Source organism: Osmia bicornis, unplaced genomic scaffold (assembly GCF_907164935.1).
Source record: "Osmia bicornis bicornis unplaced genomic scaffold, iOsmBic2.1, whole genome shotgun sequence".
NCBI lineage: Eukaryota > Metazoa > Arthropoda > Insecta > Hymenoptera > Megachilidae > Osmia > Osmia bicornis.
The window spans coordinates 6,406-28,160 of NW_025791418.1; the positions used below are offsets into that span (position 1 = coordinate 6,406).

At 48.5% G+C, this 21,755-nt stretch overlaps 2 protein-coding genes across 2 annotated transcripts; both read right to left on the reverse strand.

The window, feature by feature from the left end:
• Positions 1 to 17,576: 17,576 nt before the first annotated feature.
• On the reverse strand, positions 17,577 to 18,119 carry LOC123989149. The gene has a single exon (XM_046289825.1). The coding sequence runs from the start codon at positions 18,117 to 18,119 to the stop codon at positions 17,577 to 17,579; it is 543 nt and encodes a 180-aa protein (XP_046145781.1).
• A 466-nt stretch (positions 18,120 to 18,585) lies between these two features.
• On the reverse strand, positions 18,586 to 21,218 carry LOC123989150. The gene is made up of 2 exons (XM_046289826.1): positions 20,834 to 21,218; positions 18,586 to 20,789 (listed from the first exon to the last, which is right to left on the reverse strand). Exons 1-2 carry the CDS (start codon positions 21,216 to 21,218, stop codon positions 18,586 to 18,588), a joined length of 2,589 nt encoding a protein of 862 aa, XP_046145782.1.
• Positions 21,219 to 21,755: the final 537 nt, after the last annotated feature.

Here is a 21,755-nt window from a genome sequence, read left to right on the forward strand (position 1 = left end):
ACGTGAGCCTTCCGTGACCGCGGTCCTTCCATTTCTTGAGCACTGGAAGGACCGCCCCAGCTACGCGCTGGGCGGTGGCGCCGCTCTCGACGAGCTCGCGTCGCCACCGTCCCAGGGCTCTCTGCCGGGCCTGGCGCCTAATCCTAGCAGCAGCTTCGGTCATGTCTTCAGGCGGGATCCCGTCCAGACGAAGGGCACGCAGACGCCAGAAGACTTTGGCGTCACCCTCTGCCTGGAACTTGAAGGGGACAACCCCCGCCAGGGTCATCGCCGCCTCGTAGCGGACCGTGCGGTAACCTCTGATTACCCTGATGGCTATCCTCCTCTCAGCCCGGCGCAGCAGTTGCTGGCTGCGCCGGGAATCCATCAGGGCGTTCGCCCATATGGGCGCATCATAGAGGGCCATGCTCCGCACGATCCCCACGTAGAGACGGCGAACCTTCTCGTTGGGCCCCCCGATATTGGGCAGTAGACGGGCAAGCGCGTTGCTTGCCTTGTCTAGTCGGGGGGCCAGACGACCGAAGTGCTCCTCGAAGCGCCAGTGGCTGTCCAGGTGGAGGCCCAAGTACCTGTGGCCCTTCTCCACCTGGACGTCGACTCCACTCACATGGACCACCGACTGGGGCGGTGGCGCAACCCCACGCCGAGGCGAGTAAAACCACATCGCCTCGATTTTGTGGGGAGCTAGCTGAAGCCCCAGCCGCCGGATCCCCGCGGCAACGGCAGCGACGCCAATCTCGGCGAGGCGGCTAGTCCTTTTCCACCCCCGACCGACGGCCAACACGTGCGTATCATCTGCGAAGCACGTGAGGCTCACACCGGTCGGGAGCTCGACCCGCAAGACCGGGTCGTACCCCAGGTCCCAAAGTGTGGGACCTTTCGCAGAACCCTGGGGTACGCCACAGTCCACGTCCCTCTCGTGCATCTGGCCATCCCGGCCCCTGTACACAATCTTCCTGTCCCGGAGGTAGTCGCCGACGATCCTCCTCATGTAGGGGGGCGCCTTGTGGCGTATCAGCGCCCCCCTTACCGTCCCGTGGGGCAGGGTGTTGAAGGCGTTGACGATGTCTAGACTAACGCCTAACGCCACCCTGCCCCGGGACGTGGCCGAGTCGCAGCGGGAGCGCATCGACTGGATTGCGTCGATAGTGCTGCGCCCCCGCTTGAAGCCCTATTGCGACTCGGCCAAGTCGGGACCCTCCTGGGACAGGTGCTGGACGAGGCGGGATACCAGAATCCGCTCGAACAACTTCCCCACCTCGTCCGACAGCACGATGGGCCGGTAGGCCGAGGGACTGTCGGCGGGTCGCCCATCCTTCCGGATGAGGACTAGCCGCCCCGTCTTCCACTGTTCTGGGAAGACTCCATCCTTAATGCAGGCGCTGAAGAGGCGTCTCAATCTCGGACCGAGGACGCGTAGAGCCTTCACCCAGGCACGGCCGGGGACGCCATCGGGGCCCGGAGCAGTGTTTCGGGCCCCCATCCGTTTAATCGCCCCGGGCAGCTCCTCCTCCGTGACCCCCAGTTCGTCGGACCAATCCACCTCCTCGTGGTCCGGCGGGGGGCGGGTGTGTTCCCTCTCTCGTGGGAACAAAGTGTCGACTACCCGTCCCACAAACAGGGGGTCGAGGCTCTCCGTGACCGGGGGCGCCCAGGGCTTAAGCTTGCCCATCACCATTTTGTATGGGCGCCCCCATGGGTCCTTCTGGATAGAGCCTAGGAGCTCGTCCCATGCCCGGGATCTGGACTCCCTGATGGCTGCCTGTAGGGCAGTCTCCAAAACTCGGTACTGCCCGTACAGATCCTCCTCCCTCGCTGGGTCGCGGAATGTCCTTCTTCTGCGGGCCCTTCGCCACTGGCGACGGGCTGCGAGACAATCTCGTCTCAGATCACCAATTTCGCCCGTCCACCAGTAGGCTGCCCGCCTGGGGAGGTTCTTGGCCCGGGGCATGGCGGCGTCGCACACCGCCTTCATGGCTCCCCGGAACCATTCTACCTCCTCCCGAATGTTCGCGACCGGCCCGGCAGGTGTTGGCAGCGAGGCCAGAGCGAGGGCTGCAGCCATCAGCACGTCCTCGTCCATCCTCTTCAGCGCCCATCGTAGCGGCGGTGGTCCACATGGGCGGCGTGCGGTGGTGGTAAGGTCGAAGCGGATGTATAGATGGTCACTAAGTGTGACTGCCTCTTCCACCACCCTCCATCTCTGCACCATACGCGCGGCCAGGGGAGTAGCGAAAGACAGATCGACTATAGACTCCCCCTGGGCAGGCACGCAGGTGCTAACGGACCCCACAATGAGCAGGTGGAATCCTAGCCCCGCCGCCCAATGTACGACCGCCCTGCCTCTCGCATCTGTCCTCGGGGAGCCCCATAATGACGCATGGGCATTAAAGTCCCCGAGGACTAGCACTGGCCGGGGGGAACAACGGGAGACAAAGTCCCCCACCCGGTCCAGGTACTGTTCATATTGCGCGAGAGGCCATCTGGGCGGGGCATAGAGCCCCACCACCGCTATTTCACCCCACAGCACGCCGACGAACCCCCGGCCCCGTTCCAGTGGGGCGGGGTGTGGGGGTACTGCGGTGCCAATAATCGCCACGGAACCGTCCTCGTTCCCGAACCAATCTGGTCTGTCGAGGACTCGGTACGGCTCCGCGGCGACCGCCAACCCAGCCTTCCACTCGGCCAGGGTTTGGAACAACATGTCCTGAGCCCTGGCCGAGTGGTTCAAGTTGGCCTGAAGTATAGGGCCCTTGGGCCCCATACCTAGGCTTTACGAGCCGCCTCCGCGGCATTTTTACTGGCCGACTTGGCAGGGGGATTTTTCTTGCCCCCCTTCTTCGACTCCGCAGGCTTGGTCCTTGATGCCTGTTCCTTGGGGGCTTTCTGCAACTTGGCAGCTTTCTCCGTCCTGTCCTCCCCAGGTAACTCGACGACCAAGCCACCGGTCCGAGCTCTTCTGGGCATCAACGCCGTGATGCCCAGCTCCTCCAACTTGACCCGCTCCCGGGCCATGAACATGGCCTCGGCGTATGAGACCTTAGCCACGGCAGCTAGGTTGATGGTGACCGCCGCAGTACGAGGAGGGCGGGGGGCCTTCTGCCTGGCAGGTTGGGCCCCTTGTCCCTTAACCGCCGGTGCCGCACCTCTCTTCTGCCCCTTCTGGGCAATCACCTTGGAGCCCTGGGAGGGAGGGGACTTGGCCGCTGCCGCCTTCTTCTCTGCAGCTTTAGCGCGGCGGCCGACCACCGTCACCCAGGTCCCATCCGCCGTCCTCCGATGTTCTTCGACAATCCGGTCCACTCTATCCTCTACAAATGATGCCGGTTGGTCGGGTGTTGAGGAGGGCCCGGCAACGGCTCCGTGGCAGGCAGGGTCCTATTCCGCACCCGCCTCTCAGCTTCCTTCCTCGATGCAGTGGGGATGGTCGCAGCCGCAGCTCCCCCCTTAACATGCTCCGCCCTCTTAGGCGGGGGCTGGACGGCTGCAATAGCGGCTTTGAACTCCGCCCGGAGCCCCGACAGGCCCTTTTCGAGGAGAGCCGCAAATCCCCTCATCAGGTCGGGCTCGAGGCCACCAACCTTCCCCTCCTCTTTTCCAGGTCCAGCAGCTGGGATTGGAACTTGTACCACGGGACATTCAGGCGGGCAAGACGGTAAGTCGGAAGGTTCGACTGCGTCCTTCCTCCTTTTCCTGCCCGCCTCTTCGCCAGAGAACGGCGTGCCGGGCCTCGCCGACCTTTTGGATGGGCCGGGGCCTTCAGGCGCCGGCACCTCTGTGACAGCGACCCTGCAGGTAATGTCTGCCAGGCTATTTTGCAGGATGTTGATTTGGGCCTCCTGGGCAGCCATTTGTTCCTCCCGCAACTTCAGCTGTTCGCGAAGCTCCTTCACCTCTTTATCGGCCCTGGCAGGTGCAGCCCTGATTCCCGCTTCCGTGTGGATAGTCTTAAGGTAGCGGGAGGCCATCCTCAGCTTGCGAACAAATGTCCCTTTCAGCCCCTTGGAGACGCCCGCGACCTTGTCGATGTCGCGACAGAACTCCAAGGACTGCGCAATAAGGTCGCGCGTGGGGACTTGACTTCCTCCGCCAGGTCCTCAGGGTCCGGGAGGGACCTGCTACCCCGACTCGGTTCTATAGGGTCCTCGTTAGGATCGAACACCCTCCTCTCCTCCAGCAGGTCAAGTTCCCGGCGCTGGACATCCAGGACTCTCTGCTTAGCCGCCGCGAGCCACACGTACTGGCCCGTGGTCGGCGGGCGACCCCTCTTGCTCGTGCGCCGTGTCTCCAGAGATACTGCCGAGGAGAGTGACTCGTCCGAGTGCAAGTCCACCTCACTCTCTGTGGATGCGGGGGCATCAGAGGCCGCCGGGGAAACTCCGGCCCCTCCTCGTACCGGCCTCAGGGGAGGCCACTCCACATCCGCCCTAGTTAATCGGACGGATAGGCGGCGCGCATCCGTTACCCTGCTAGTGCTGGTCTGCGCCATATCCTCCGCGCCCGTTTCCCGTCTCGCGTCCTGTTGAACAGCCGAAGTCGTCGTCGGTACGTCCCGTCCAGTGTTTGTTGTTTTTGTTGGCGTTTTTAGTTTCAAGTCACCCATAGTGTTCCCACGAGTGAGTCGGTCTGTGGGTCCACCCGGGCAGAGTAAGGCTAGTACACCCGGGGGGTCGCCAGATACCCCGGGGTTGGCCGCTAGAGACTGATGCACCCATCAGCCACCCCTGGCGCTGAGTCCAGGGGCGCCCTCATCACCGCGTACCGCAGCTTGGGGCTAGAGATTTTTTATAGCGGTTGTCATTTTCGCGGGCCGGCCAATGAAGGCAAGCCCCCCGTTCCAGCGAAACGTGACCACTGGGTTACGGTGTAATTGCTTGGGCACTCCGGGTTCGCTACCCGCACCGGACCGCCACGCAGCCTGGCCCCTGGAGAACTGAACGACGCTGCAGCCACCTTTTCGCCTCTCCGACCCAGGCCTTACCGGCAAGGGAGGCCCTGCCAGGATCCGTAGATCCCACCGGCATCGCCCCGGGTCATCTGCGAGGCTACTTCGACAGCAGCAAACGCCCCCCTTTCAGTCGCCTTGTACGACAGGCAGGGGTTACCGTGTCTGTATTCTATCCCCCAGTCATAGGGGAGGTTTTGGTGGGTCTTCCTTCCCTTGGTGTTTGGTCCGCGGGAGCTATTTTATTTCACTCCTACTCTCCATGCACTCCGAAAAGTGCATGGCGATCATTCCCCTTTCCGCCACCTGGGGACGCGCCACGTCGGGGTATCACCTCCCCGCCCAGCCAGTACATTTGGCCAGGTACGTGGGTCCCCCTGAAACCTTTTTTTTTTTTTGGTTCAGTTGGAAGAGGAAATGCGTTTGCGCACGCCCGGGTTGGTTCCCCTTTTCGTCTATTCGGCTAGAGGGGACCCGGGCAGTGTGGGACTCATGTCGGCCCTGAAGGGGCAGCCTGGCAACCCAACCCTTAAGGGTTGAGTTTAGCCCAAGAGTAGGCCACAGCCCTGAAGGGGCGACCTAGACGGGCAGCCCAGAGTGGGCACTCCCAAGGCTGGACATACTACCCACTAAAACCTCTCCCCTAACGTGGACCGCCGGCACCTTTTCACTCGTTAGAATTCATAAAGGAATACCAGCGTATAGCCACAACGACGCTTCGGCATTGCCACAAAAACGTCATGCGCTAGGCACATGGGGCATCTGCGGATCCACGCCGTTGCACCTCCGATCCAGCGATAAGACATTTTCAACCTGTACGGTAAGGAACGGGATTTTTCTTCGGCCACGACCAGGAACCGAAGTGAGCCCATTCCGGGTGGTCGTGCCATGTGTTCACCTGCCAGGGCAGGAGCTTGCTCTTCGACACGGCCAGGAACCGGGACATCGTATCTCCACGGCTGACCGTGTCCATCTTCGTCCACCATTGTTGGTTGATAGTGATGATGTGGCTTATCCTTGCAGTCATCACGTCCACCTGACCTTCCACGAGGACAGGCCATTTTTCTTCGGCCACGACCAGGAACCGGAGCTCCTGCTCAACGGGTGGTCGCGCCAAGTGTTCACCTGTTTTAACAGGGCTTGCTCTTCTGCACAGCCACGGCCCGGGGCGAGTCCTTTCCCCGGTTGACTGTGCCACATCTTGGTAGGCTGCAATCCTCGATGACCTGTTCCATACATACTTTACACACACACACACACGCTCATGACAAGCATAGCGCTTCGAGTAGCGCTTCGAATGCCCCAAATATGCATCGATAAATAATGAATAAATAATGAGAAAAGAATAAATGAATAAATAAATGAATAAATGAATGAGTGAATGAATAAATAAATAAGAAATAATGAATAGGAATTAATAAGCACATGAAGCCTATGAATAGAATAGAGGAGCCCATACATTCAATAACAGCTGTCATAATAAGCATATTAAACATCCTAAACATACTAAAACTGGTTAAATAAAATCACAAATACAACGGGAAATAAATACATATATGCATCTAATGCATCTAATGCAATAGAGCAGTTAATGTATAGTTAACAGTAAAAGAAACAGTAAGCAATATGAGAACGTGAGAAACTGTGAAGTAAACATAAGTAGTATTGCACGCAAGCAGGCAAGCGAGCATATGTGAACTGGACATAAGCAAATGACCAACAAAACCTCCAAAACCTAAAACGTCAAACATACATACATACAGCCGAGCAGCCAAATAGCAGAAGAGGAATATTTAACATTCAACACTAGCGCACAATATAATCACATAAAATTAAACTCAAGATAAACCATAAATTTGAGATGAAATAAACCAAGGATGTGAACCGTAAAGTAAAATAAAGTCGCCAGACAGATAGCAAATAGCAAGCCAGCCATGAGAGAAGAGAAGCAAACATAACATAACATAGAATGCTACTAATTATTATCAGAGGTAAAGGTAAATAAGGTACAGTATAAAATATAGAATATAGGGTATAACCAGAAAGTAAGCTGGGAAGAAAATAAATAGGTGAGCGTAATGTAATACTAATAATTGAAACCATTCATTGAAACTATTAAGTTACTTAAATTTACTTGCAGGAACATTTACGCGACCACAACCTCAACGTGGTTGGCAAGCGAACATGATGGAGTACAATCAATGATCAAATGAAGGCAATAAAAAACAATTAGAAATTATTGCGAGCAAATCATCAATAAAGATAAGTAGCAACATATACCTCATAATGAGAATAATAGGAAGAGACAGAACTGTTAACATCAGAAATTAACCATAGTATTAAATGTAAAATGTAACATAATCCTAGTCTATTTGCAGGAAGCCCTAACGCCAGCCAATGGAAGTGGAGGTAGAGTGTAATTAACGGATAACAGGAGAAGAGAATACCCATCTGATATAATATGGGGAGCACATGAGACCTAAATCGGCATAAACCATAAGGCAGATCAAACAATTCAAATAGTTATAAATTGAGTAGATTAGATTGTTACGGGATTATAATACCGCTCCGATAAGTATGGTATTAATATTAATACTGATACAGGTAAGTCGATGCAATACAGCGCGTGGTGAAAACTAATTAATAATAAACCCCACATACAACCATATTACTACTAAATCATAATATAAAGGTACAAGAAAACTAAACTACACTACAATAGATCAAAATTACTATGAACATATGTGTATATATAATATGTAACGAAAACACTCCAAATATAATCAATTGAATAAGTACACCGATGTAGATGATTAATTAAACTCCTCATACCATAGGCAGTTTAAATGATGCAGTTCCATTAAACCTCCTTTAATACCAATTAATAGAAAAGGCATATAGGTGCTAAACCAATCCAGACACTCCTATAAGAAAGTTATATGAGATCCACGGTCAAGAAATTCAAAGAATTTAAGGAACCATAACGCATATATGTATGTATAGAAAGCCATAAAGACATTGTATCATGCAGGACGGACTACCGTAGCGTATGCCTCCCTGAGCACCAGCCGTATTAAACAATACTGAACTAACACTTTCCAAATCAGAATCAAAATCAGAATCAGAATTGTAATTGAGAAAGGGTAATTAATGTACAAAAGATTGCATAAAGTACCGTAAGTATTCAAAATACACAGATTCACAACTGTCACAGCTGCACTAGAATTGAATTAAACATAGTATGCAAAACATTATCCTGAGGGGGGGTACGAAGAGCTACAAAAGAGCAGTGAATAATATTATAGGAACATGGAACGTAAAACGTAACACTCAATTGAAGAAGAAGTCACTGAAACATGTCAAGTGACCAAGAATAAAAATAAGAAATGAATAAGGATAGTGAATAGTGAACGGCGAACAATAAACCAATAAACCAATAAACCAATGTCGTTACACGTCATTCATATCTAAATTGCTAAAGGATATATGATACATCTTATAGTATACAATTAATTGACAATGCCTGGGAGCCCAAACAACCCCCGAAAGCTTAGAAACAATGCATGATACTACAAGAGGAACTAAGGAGCTAAGAACTAAGAAACAAGAAACCAGAATCAGAATCAAACCCACCCTTAAAATATGCAAAGGGATTATAAACGCAATATACGCATATGATATAAACTCATTAATCCATCCAATCCAGATAGACTCTTCTAAATTCCATAATACAAGACCCATTAAACTAAGTCAAATAAATATAACCGCAAATATAATCGCATATATAATCATCACAGATATAACCACAGCTATAATCACAGCAGGTAAAATAAAGCAGACACATATTAATAATCTGTATCAAGTAATTTAATTCAATGCAATTCGATATGCCATATGCCATTGTTAATTACTCTGTACATTTACTTACTCAATTATAATAATATAATGGAATAGAAAGTTAGGAAGTTATATAATAATAATGCAATACAATACAATTTAATACAGAATACTGGTTAAGTATAGCCTAACATAGCTAACTAATATAGCTGAATAACTGGACACAATCCAAGGTCTAAAATAATAATATTATAATATAACATATAGTATATTCAATGCCTAAAATGGTCACAGATTGAACGCAGGCTGAACGCAATTGAACGTAGATTGAAAGTACCTTGGATGTAATAACATTAATAACATAAATAAAATAATACAATATGATCATGGTATAATACAATACAATAACAATACTATAATACAATATTATAACATAATACAATATAACATAATATAATATAACATAATACAGCATATAATATATAATATATAATAGTAAGTAATATAAATGCACCGAATGCATAAAATGCACATAACGGAGCTAATGATACCACATTAACAAATACACTGCAATTACACTACAATACAATACCTCCGAGCGTAGCACATTAGTACTCGCACTGTCACAGTAATCACATCCGCACGAATAAATACAAAATTTAAATTAGAAAATTCAAAATTCAATAATTTCAATAAATTCAATTCAATTAATTAATTAATTCAGTTCAATTGACACTTATCACTTAACACTTCGTATCACATCACATCATAGATGGCCGATGACCATATCAACGTCAACTAAGATAGGAAACCGGGCGAAGTAAAATAAAGAGCGCGACCATAAACCATAAAGAACATAGATACCTAGTGTTCGAATTCCCTAGCCCATACCATAATGATTATCGACCATCAAATTAACTACCAAATCATCAAATTAATCAATTAATTATACAGAATATATAAACGTTCAAAAGTGATAAGCGGAAATAAAAGCGAAAATACTTCAACAACTTTCAATAAATCACCGCGATGAAAACCAGAAGTAAGGTACCTACGAAAGATGACGATAGCAAAACGCATCGTAATAAGTAAAGCATGCAATACTGCCCGAAGATAAGCCGTAAAACTAAGTCGGTAACCAAACGCAGCTCCAGAGATATTACCAACCGCAAATATTCCATCCATCACATAATACTCGGCCACTCGCTCCGTAACGGTTCCGTAACGGTTATCCACAGACCAATTATCTGCCGCGCAGCAATTACCTACCGCGCGCCAGTTACCCCGTACACACAGTTATCGACTGCAAAACCATCCATCGTGCAGCCGCGCAATCCTAGGAATCCATACTTATCATCAAACTTATCATCAAAGATAAGTCTGATATACAGTACTTTCACGAAGGTATAAAGCACACGAACATCAAATCAAGCTTCCAGACTGATCAAGATGGAGGATAAATCAGTTAGTAAAATCAATACTACGGTTATTTATTATATATAAATATGAATCATACGGTTGAAATTGGGTGGAATGAAATAAATATAAATTACATATAAATTACAAATTACAAACAATAAGGAAAAGTAAAATGAAATCAAATGAATCAACCCGAATAAGATCCACAGATTGCGCATATTGCAGGACACACTGTATTACTACATATCGCGCCGCAGAAAACAGATTATACAAAACAACAGAACAACAGAACAACAGAATCAACGGAATCAGGAATCGCCACAGAACGAAGGGCCGAATAAATAAATAGAATAAAACATTTAGCTTAGACAAAATCAACCAGTAAAGTCAAACAACGTCAACAACGTATGCGATCAGGAAATTCCCGTGAGCCCAATAAAAACAACTCTCGGTCAAATAATATTAGTTAGTAAAATAAAATAATAAATCAATGAAAGTAGAATAAATCATGGTAACAGGCAACCAACAGAAATGAAATATGAAGCAGAAATGAATCAATAACCAATCAACATCAAAGTGAAGGAATGAATGAATAATAAATGAATGAATGTTCGTAAACTGAATGCAGGTAAAACAGCTAAGGATATTCACAAATTGGGAACTACAGAAAGTGTGTAACGCGCAACATACGTAACCAACATAACCGACATACATAGCCGACATAATGTAATGTAATGTAATGAAATGTAATATAATGTAAAATAATAAATACAGCAAATGAGTTATATTCCAACTAAATATAACCGTAGGCTTTATTGGCTCAATCCCCCCTACTTTATAAATTATAGATTATACGGTTATAAGTCACAGTATTCGAAAATGCGTTGATTTCAACCGTCGCCACTCGAACCGCGGCAGCACTCTTCAGCGCGACCGGCAGCCACCTTGGGTGCCGGTCAGGCTGACCATTCACCGAGCTTGACGTCACCGGGAAGAAGCCAACGGCTCTTGCTACGACGAAGCCGGTGGTTCGGCCATTACGGTTTTGTATCGTTACGGTAAACACGTGCAGTACTGATTCCAAAAATTTCTAGTGCAATTAACGAATTTCGATTCTAAAGAACTCAGCATCGCAACGCGAATTCTGTGCCGACGGCCAACGCGAACTCGCGGTTAATCTAGTTCGTGCAAATCCACGATATTAGTAGAATTTCGTGGTGACCACGTGTTGAACCAACACGTGGTTTTAATACAGCGCAATCTCAATTGCAAATTCTCCGCGACGCGGGTGAATTTTCACGATCTACGATCATCATAAATTCGTGCAACGCACAATTTATTGTGAATACTGTACATAGTGTATTTGTGCCTGTAAATATACATTGTTTGTTTTGTGCAATCTCAAGTGCATTCATTTTCAATTGCCGTCTCACTGCCGATCCTACATTCCGAACCGGTTCTCAATTGCAAGGTCAAGACCTCCTTACAATCTCGAACACTTTTGAACACATAGATTGCAAATTGTAAATTGCAAATTGTAAATTGTAAGCGATTGCGTTCATACAAATGCAAAAGGAATAAAAATTTACACCGAAAGATGTATAAGGATAAATCAAAGCACGCCTCGCAAGCATCCAAGTTTCCACCACGCGCGCAAATCCGGCCGTAAATAAACAGGCTTGTATGCACTCTCGTACAGGGACTTTCCAACAACCAGGCAATTGGGCAGCATGCATCGATTCAGAGAAAAGAAGAGAGATCCATATTGGGGCCTTGCAAGGCAACACAATCGGCCAGCGTCGTCGCTCCAAACGACAATAAACAGCCGTTCAAAACGAACGTCTTACCGATTAGGTAAGGAAGAAGAAACACTGTGGCCCCTTTCTTTGAGGTAACTCTGCACTATTCTAAGCTGTATTCACTCTTCTGAGCTGTAAATGCCACTTCTAGCCCAGCTGTGCAGAAGAAGAACAAGAAGAAGAAGAAATATCTCGGAATATGTGCGTGACGCCCCTTTCCTTGAGGTGTCTCTGCAAATATCTCGGAAACGGTGCGAGCTATGGCAAAATGTTAAGAGACCTTTTTTGTAGCAAATTAAATTTCTTACTATTTGTGTTCTATAACATTTTTTGATCAGGTGCGTAGTTTTCGAGATATATCGAGATATTTAATAGTTCCGAATAAACGCATCAGATCAAAAAATGTCATAGGACATAGATAGCAGGAAATTTAATTTCCTACAAAAAAGGTCTCTTAACATTTTGCCATGGCTCGCACTGCTTCCGACATATTTGCAGATTTACCTCAAGGAAAGGGGCGTCACGCACATATTCCGAGATATTTCTTCTTCTTGTTCTTCTTCCGCACAGCTGCGCTGGAAGTGGCGTTTACAGCTCGGAATAGTGAATACAGCCTAGAGTAGTGCAGAATTACCTCAAAGAAAGGGGCCACAGTGTTTCTTCATCCTTGTAATGTTGGTGCGGCTTCGGAACTTATAAACATCTCGATACATCTCGAAAACTACGCATCTGATCAAAAAATGGCATAGAACATAAATAGTAGGAAATTTAATTTCCTACAAAAAAGGTCTGTTAAGGGCACAGACTCCTTGTGCCATGACCTGTATGCGTGCACTTACACAATCAAGGGAAAGCATGTACGTATACGCCATGTGTGAGAGGGACACTTGATTTCGTAGATTCCATTTTTCGTCTCGATAATTGCATAAATGAAATTTTGGCGGGTTCACCACACACGGGTAGACTTCGCTACAGGTCGGTCAGGTCCACTTTAAAGCTAATAAACACCGTACGTTGAGAAAAATGGAATTTTTGAAACTGTACGATTGAGACAGACGCTGTTGTAAGCAAACAACATGGCTGCTAAATGCTGTGTTCGGCAACATTTTAGCGAATATTGGACGATTTAATCGTTTTTTTACTGATAACAGAGCTGACCAACATTCCTCGAACTAGCACAATATCACTGAAATTCGATTTTTATCCGACTTCGAAAAGGAGGAGGATACTCAATTCGATGAGTATATTTTTTTTTCTTTTTTTCTGGCTTTGTTCACCGATTACTCCGAGATGGATGGACCTATCGGAACGAAACCTTTGCATCTTGTAGGATATGTCTTCCGATTGGTCCTGTTCAAAAAACATTTTGCATTTTTTCATTCCGAACGCTTTTTATTGCACAAAAACGTGCTATTTCATGTATGTGCGGTGTACGTTCGCCGATTACTCCGAGGCGGATGGACCAATCGGAATGAAACTTTTTGCGTCTTGTACAGTACAACTCCCCATTGGTCCCGTAAAAAAAATATTTTGCATTTTTTTATTCCTAACGACTTTTTTTTCTAAATGTACGTTCGCTGATTACTCCGAGACGGATGGACCAATCATAATGAAATCTTTTGCGCCTTGTAGGATATGTTTTCCCATTGGTCCCGTTATAAAAACATTTCGCATTTTTTTATTCCGAACGGTTTTGATTATTGCAAAATAAAAACGGGAAGTTTCTAATCTCAACATAGAATGACTTCAATGATCCTTTAACATATTGTCGGGGGCATGATTCTGAACAACTTTTTCATTATTTATGTATAATTAACGGAAACCTTTAATTTTCGAGATATTCGTGAAAAACTATTGTTAGTTTTTCTGCCTTTGTTCGCCGATTATTCCGAGACGGATGGACCAATTGGAACGAAACATTTTGCATCTTCTAAAGTATGTCTCCCGATTGGTCCCGTTATAAAAATATTTGGTATTTTTTTATTCCGAACGGTTTTTATTGCAATTGGTTGCTAATAAATATAATAATAAAAAATAATAAAAAGGCTTTGCTTTCTTCTTCACGTATCAGATGCTGGGAGCCGATTTGGACTGTTTCTTTGCAAAAGTAACTGTCGTAATCTTTGCATTTCTGCGAGTGCTCTCTCATCATGAGGTTTAACAAGGACTTTGTTTGGTGCTAAATCAGATAAAACTAGACCAGCTAAGCTGTTAACACGACTAAGTGCAACGTAAATTTGGCCTTTTGCAAAATTCTTTTTGCCAAGATCAATTACTGCTTTGTTTAATGTAGTCCCTTGTAATTTGTGCACCGTTACTGCCCCCAACTTAGAATAAGTGGTAACATTCTGCGCTCGACGTCTCCATAACCTTTCGTCGCTTGAAACGTTGCTACAACTGGAGATATTGGAATGTAACCGTCGGTATCTTTGAATCTATTTCCAATCGAGGCGGATTGGAATCCACTACTCTAAGACCTGGCAGCTCCTGTAGCTCCCGTGGTTGACCCGGGGTGACCAAGCTAGTGCGCGTTCATAATCTCTGCTGGTGCTTCCGCGGGGATTCCGAACGCTAGCCTACACGGCACCGTACTCTGCCTTTGGCAGCCGATTCCGTCCAGCTTCGCGGCGCTACCCACGCTGGTCACGATTGGGCGCCGTCTCGTTCGCTGCTCAGTTCTACCTCAGCGTACGAGAAGACGAGCCGCGTGAGGCAAACAGGCAACAACTCCACCGCAGCACGAAACACCGCAGCGCGATTGAATAAAATACCGTCGGCCCAATCGGGTCTTTCCTCTTCCTGACTTCCTCGGCACTCGATAGTGCCTCGGCGCCTTCGCTAGATTGTTCGCGTTCGCGCTCCGCTTGCGCCCTCGCTCCGCGCACACAGCGTGCGTCTGTACTCATTTAGCTTGTAAGGCGGTAGTTTGTAAGAGCGTTAGGCATAAGTTCCGCGCAATTTCTGTGACGGACCGGGTTCCGACCGTAGTACGTATGACCTGTAGTCTAGTCTTAAGTAATATAGCTCCACGCGTCTAATCACCAGACGATATTTTGATTGTAGTATCCGAGGCCGGAGACCACCGCCCGGCTTCCAGCGCGGCGAGGCTAGGACCGCCGCCCTGTATCCACGTAGTCCACCAGTAGCTTCAGTATTCTTTGAATAAATTTATATTTTTCTAACATATCACCGCCTCATTATTTACCGACCTGTTCCCTTGCGAACCCTGGCACGGGGAAACCGACCGCGGTGCGCAACGCCGTGCGCACCGTACCGTACGACCCCGTTACATGGCGCCCGACCAGTTCGGAATCAGGACGGTGGAGCCACTAGAATTAAGACTTAGTATATAAGGAACGAGCAAACGGATATCAGAACAGAAGCTACCGAGCAATCGAATCGAACACACAGCGAAGCAACGAGAAAACAGAACGAGAATCCGGAACGAGAACACCAGCCGAAAACGAATCCAGCTAGAAGACCGAGCTGAAAAAGACCAGACCAGAGGGATATACCACGGACGGCCTACCTTCCCGAATTTGCCGACTAATTCGACAAGGCAACTGCAAACAGTCAATCTAGCCAGATCCAGTGGCTGTTAACAGCTGGCCGAATCGATTCCGAGGAAGCAAACCGACATGGCAGGCGTCGCCTGGGTGTATCGCCTAAAGAAGGACCAGGTAGTCAGCGAGCTACGCAGCCTACAGCAGCCAACCCTGGGAACATGGGTCCAGCTCCGGACGCGTCTGGCAGACTACGTCCGAGAACACCAGGACGAGTTTCCAGACAAACCGAACGATGAGCCGGGATATAAGGAAGAACTCGACCGTACCCGAGACTATGAAGAATTCCACGCGGAGATGGCCCGTGAGTGGCTCCGAGCACACACCTCGGAAGCCGTCAAACCGCGGCCACATCAACACCGAACCGCGGGGAAAACACGAACGCCGAGATGACGGCGTCTCCAGCAGGGCCATCCGCTCCAACAGAACCAGCCGCCAGACACCACGAAGACCGGTCAAAAACGATGGAGATAATGAGAAAATGGAACTGCCAGTTTGACGGACGAGACCCGTACCCGTTCCTGGAGCAGTTGGAAGAACTACAAGCTGCGTACGGCCTTACCGACCACCAGATGCGTACCGGCTTCACCCAATTGTTACGAGGGCAAGCCCAAATATGGTACCGGAATACAGCGAACAAAGTTTGTTCGTGGCCGGAACTCCAGGAATAGCTACGAAAATTCTCCGTACCAGCCGGAGAAAAGAGGCGATTGGACCAGCAAATCGCCGCCCGCAAACAAGGTCCAGATGAACCGATAAGGACCTACATTAACGAAATAACGACGTTAATGCGCCGCAGAGGAGAGTACACCGAGGAGGAACTCCTCGATGCCATCGTCTTTAATCTAAAGCCAGAATTGCAGCTCTACATCAACCGATTTGAGCTCAAGGATATCAGTTACCTGATAACCCGAGCAAAAAATGTGGCCGAGCTCATCGCCACACAATGAGCCAGCACACCAAAGGCCGAAGAGAGACGCGCTCCAAGATCAAGCGAACCAGCCGCGGGACCTTCCAACCAACCCCGCGGCAGCAAAATTGCGGCCAATTACAGTCGAGAAACGCACTGCTGGCGTTGTGGGCAATCAGGGCACGCCCGATTCAAGTGCCCGAACTCGGCTGTCCGATTCTGCTCCTACTGCGGCAAAGTAGGCGAAATGACGCGAACCTGCCTATGTCCGAGGCAGGGAAACGCCAGAGGGGCCGGAAAACCCCGGCCCCAGTAAACCGGCTGACCAGCCCAGAAGAACCCGACCCGCGTGATAACATCACACGCCGAAAGAAGAAAAAGAAGAAGAAACCGGAAGGAAAGAAGAGCCAGCCAGAAGAGGACCAGAACACCATCCACTGCAAGATCACCGAGGATCAACGGCCAACGGCCGTTGCAAACGACTGGATAATTATCACCGTCCGAGTAGGCAAAAGTAACGTAGAAGCTTTACTCGACACAGGGGCCGCCGTGTCGTACATTAGCGACGAAACGGCCGAGGCTTGCAAACAGGCCGGATGGGAGAAAGAAGACCACCAGTTATCCTCCTCCTTAGCCAATGGTCAGGAGATGAAAATCTATGCCAGCTATAGGGGGCAGGTACTTTACAATGGCATGCATAGAAACCATGAATTTTACGTTATGCCAAATTTAGCCTATCCTATGCTAATCGGCACGGACCTATTACGCAGGATGGGCCTGCAAGTATGGCTAGGAGAACAACGCGTGGACAGGACAGACCACCAGAACCAGCCGACAAGTCTGTGTCTTCGACCTGTCCAGTGCACGGTAAAAGCGCCAATTGACCTAGCACAGCTCACTCCAGCCGACCAGGAGCAGCTAGACCAATTCCTGGGGCGCGAAAAAAGAGCGTTCGAGGGGATACGATGGCTCACCCCGTTAATCGAGCACGAGATCCGGCTCGAGGAAACAACACCGATAAAGCAGCGGTACCGACCACGCAACCCGGCCATGCAGAAACTGATCGACGAGGAAATCGGCAGGATGACAAGCTTCGTTATCGGTCAGATAAGAGTTGTGGTTGCAGTCTTCACAGCTGCAACCCTGGTGAGACCATCCTTTCCGGGGTGAACGTCGATCACTCTTGCGAGTGGCCATTTGCTAGGTGGAAGATGCTCGTTCATGAGCAGCACCAACGAGCCTGTCTTGATATCGTTCGATGGATGGTGCCACTTCGAGATTGACTGAAGTCTCTGTAGGTAGTGTCGAGACCATTGAGACCAGAAATGCTGAACCCTTTGCTGAATCAGCTGCCATTTTGACAGCCGACCTGGTGAAACTTCGAGCAGTGATGGTTCTGGTATCGTGTTGAGTGCCGAGCCGATGAGAAAATGTCCTGGGGTGAGCGCAGAGATGTCGTCGGGATCGTCACTGAGCGGCTCCAATGGTCTTGAGTTGAGCACCGCTTCGATCTGTGTGAGGAGAGTGGAAAACTCTTCAAATGTTAGTAAGAGCTCACCAATTGTTCTCCTGAGATGGTACTTGATCGATTTCACCACAGCTTCCCATTTTCCTCCCATGTGAGGAGCAGCTGGTGGGTTGAACATTCATTGAGTGCTGTCAGCTGACAGCTGCGATCTGTCGGTGCTCCTGTGAACTTGACGTGAACAGGCGTTTGAGCTCTGCCTGTGCTCCAATAAAATTTGTACCACAGTCAGAGTACAATTTGTGAGCGATCCCTCGTCTCGATGAAAATCTTCTGTAGGCTGCCAGAAATCCTTCTGTTGAGTAATCACTGACAACCTCCAGGTGAACTGCCGATGAGGAGAAATATACGAACACGCAGATCCATCCTTTGATCGTTTTCGAGCCTCTTCCCTTTGAATTTTTCATTGTGATCGGTCCTGCATAATCGACCCCGGTGTGAGCGAATGGTCGTGATGGTGTGACTCGAGAGAGAGGTAGTAGACCCATCATCTGACGAGCACGAATCCCCCTCTGACGAGCACACACGACGCATCTCAAGATGTGAGATTTGACAGGAGCTCTGCCATCGATGATCCAGTACCGTTGTCAAATATATGCGAGCGTGAGCTGCGTTCCTCCGTGAAATGTTCGCTTGTGAGCATCTTCAATGATGATCTTCGACAGGTGAGCGTCCCGTGGGAGGATCGCTGGATGTTTTTCATCCCTGCTGAGCGCTGTGTTTGTGAGTCTTCCTCCTACCCGTATTGTTCCCTGTGAATCGATGAAGGCGGTGAGGCGACTGAAGGGGTGAGTTGCAGGCAGGGTTGAGCCTGAGTTGAGGGTCTTGATTTCGCTGGTGAAATACAAGTGTTGAGTCGCGTGAATCCAGAAGAGCTGCGCCTTCTCCATGTCGCAGGATGGTATGATGATCACAGGAGGAGTTTCGAGCTTTCTCTTAAGCCGTGAGCCAAACCTGAAACAAAGTGCAGTCAGTCTATACAGCTTAATAAAAGATGAATATTTATAAATGAGATCCCAATGATAACTTAGCTTTTGAGCTGAGGCAAAGAGTGAGACATTGGGTCTCACTTCGAGCTCGCTGGTTAAAGTTGAGAATTCCTTTTGCTCCGGCCAATGATCTTGATTTCGAGCCATCCATGGAGGACCTTTCCACCAAAGCTCGAATCGTTGGAGTTGATCTGTCGAAATGCCTCGTGAAGCACAGTCGGCTGGATTCGACGTACCTGGAACATGCCCCCAATGCGCATTTGGAGTGAGTTCTTGGATCTGAATGACTCTGTTCCGAACATAATCCTTCCAACGTGATGCTTGCGATTTGATCCATATGAGCGAAACTTGAGAATCCGTCCACAGGTGCGTTGCATTGATCTTTACCTTGAGCGTTGATTGAACATATTTTGTGAGTTTTGCCAACAGAAGTGCTGCAGACAACTCCAATCTTGGTATTGTGAGCCTCTTCAGTGGTGCAACCTTTGTCTTAGAACAGACAAGTGACGTCGTTGAGTTGTTGGACGGAGAGCTAACAGTGATATAAATCACTGCTGCCATGGCAAGTTGAGAAGCATCAGAGAATCCATGAATTTCTACAGATGAATTGTTCCATGTGTTGAACCATCTTGGGATCGATAGCTTGGCCAAGCTGTTGAGATCTTCTCTGATGGTGAACCATCGTGAAACAATTTGAGACAGTAATAGGTCGTCCCAATTGATCTTGTGTAGCCAGAGCTCTTGTAATAGCATTTTTGCTCGTACTATTACCGGTGAGACGAAACCTAATGGATCAAATATCCGAGCCACTTCGGACAATACGAAGCGTTTTGAGCACCTACTTGGTTGATTAGTCGAGGTTGATGAAAAGCAGAATACGTCAGTCTGAGGCATCCATTGAATTCCGAGTGATTTTGTAGCACAGTCGTCAAATGATATGGGAGCTGACGATTGTGTGGATGACGAAACAGCCCTCAGTAATTCGGGGTGAGTCGCATGCCATTTTGCGAGTGGGAATCCGCCCGGGTTGCACAATGCAATCAGCTGTTGAGCGACCTCCACAAGTTCCGAGATTGAGTCTGCTCCTCCAAAGATATCGTCCACATATCTGCCATGCGTGAGCGAAGGCGTTGCCAGAGGGAATCGATGACCCTCATCGTGAACAAGTTGCATGAGTGCTCGTGTCGCCAGGAAGGGAACCGCCTTTGTGCCATACGTGACAGTTGTGAGCTGGTAAGGGATGACATTGCGGTCTTCATCGATCCAAAGAATTCGCTGGAGATCCCAATCATCCTTGTGAACTGCTACCTGGCGATACATTTTTGTGATATCTGTGGCAAAAATGTGGTGATAATGGCGAAGCCAAAATAGAACATCTGTAACATTCAAGAGCAAATTAGCACCAGTATGCATTAAATCGTTGACTGATTTGCCTGATGTCGTAGCTTTTGATCCGTTGAATACAACCCTGAGCTTCGTTGTTGAACTGTCGAGACGTAGAACTCCATGGTGAGGCAAATAATATCGTTGAAGATGAGCAGAGGTCTGAGGTGTTGAACCGTCAGAAGAGACCCTCAACCCTCCTGATGCCGAAGCATCATGTGCCAAGGTCATCTCCCCATCAGGCCCAACGTTCTCAGCCTCTCGTGATGAAATTCGTTGATGATCTGGAGCCTTTACCATGTGTCCTAATTCTTCGTATTCTTTCATGAACTCGACGTAGAGCTGGTTATATGTTGAATCCTTGGAGAGTCGTCGCCAAGTGCTTTGTAGACATCTTTGAGCAATCTTGTGTGAATTGCCTAAGAGCGATGCTGGTGCCTTGAGTGGAATGCGAACGATGTACCTTCCTGTGTGATCACGAGAGTCGCACAGAAATGTGATTCGCATTCTTCTTCCTCCGGAGTGAGCGTGCTTGGAATGTCCATCGGTGACTCCTCTTGAACCCAGAATTTGGTGAGCAGCTCTTGCAGGTTGCTCTGGTCGTCTTGAACAACTGCAAAGTGTGAATAATTAGTATTTGAGTGTGATTCGTTAACTGGGCCAATGACGAGCCATCCAAAAATGGAAAGTTGAGCAATTGGTGTTGTTGGTGAGCCTGTGATGATGTTTGGCTTGATGATCCTTCCGTAGAAATCTGCTCCAATGATTACATCGACTGGTCGTGGAGTCAAGAAAGCATTGTCCGCCAACCTCAATTTTCTTATGTGAGGCCAGTCCGGAGTTCTCATTGAGAACGATGGCAGGATTGTCGATACGGCTGCGAGCACGTGAGCCTGCATCGAGATGGCTTGTTCTGAGTGTGTTGACTGCAGAGTGATATCCACCACACCGCGAGTTTCAGTTGAATTTTATTCCACCAACACCAATTATTGTGATGGATAATCGGTGTCTCCGAAGGTTGAGCTGGTTGGTTAATTCTTCGGAGATGAAAGAGAGTTCTGATCCGGAGTCGATGAGCAGACGAACGTTGTGGAGTGTTGAGTCGGTCTTGAGGAGAGCCTGAGCCGTTGCGAGGAGCGTTAGATGAGCGGGTTTGTTGACGACTGTACCTGCATCTTATTCAGTGGTTTGAGCCGACGATGAGGTTGTCTTCGATGAACTGGCCGTGGACTGGTGAGTCGAGCGTCTCTGCTGTGCGGACACAGGTGGAGGCGGCACTGGCGGGGCGCCATGCAGCATGGTGTGGTGACGAGCTGAGCATTCCTTGCATTTTTGAGTCGACCTGCACGCCCTCACGCTGTGTCGGCCCAGGCAGTTGAAGCAGA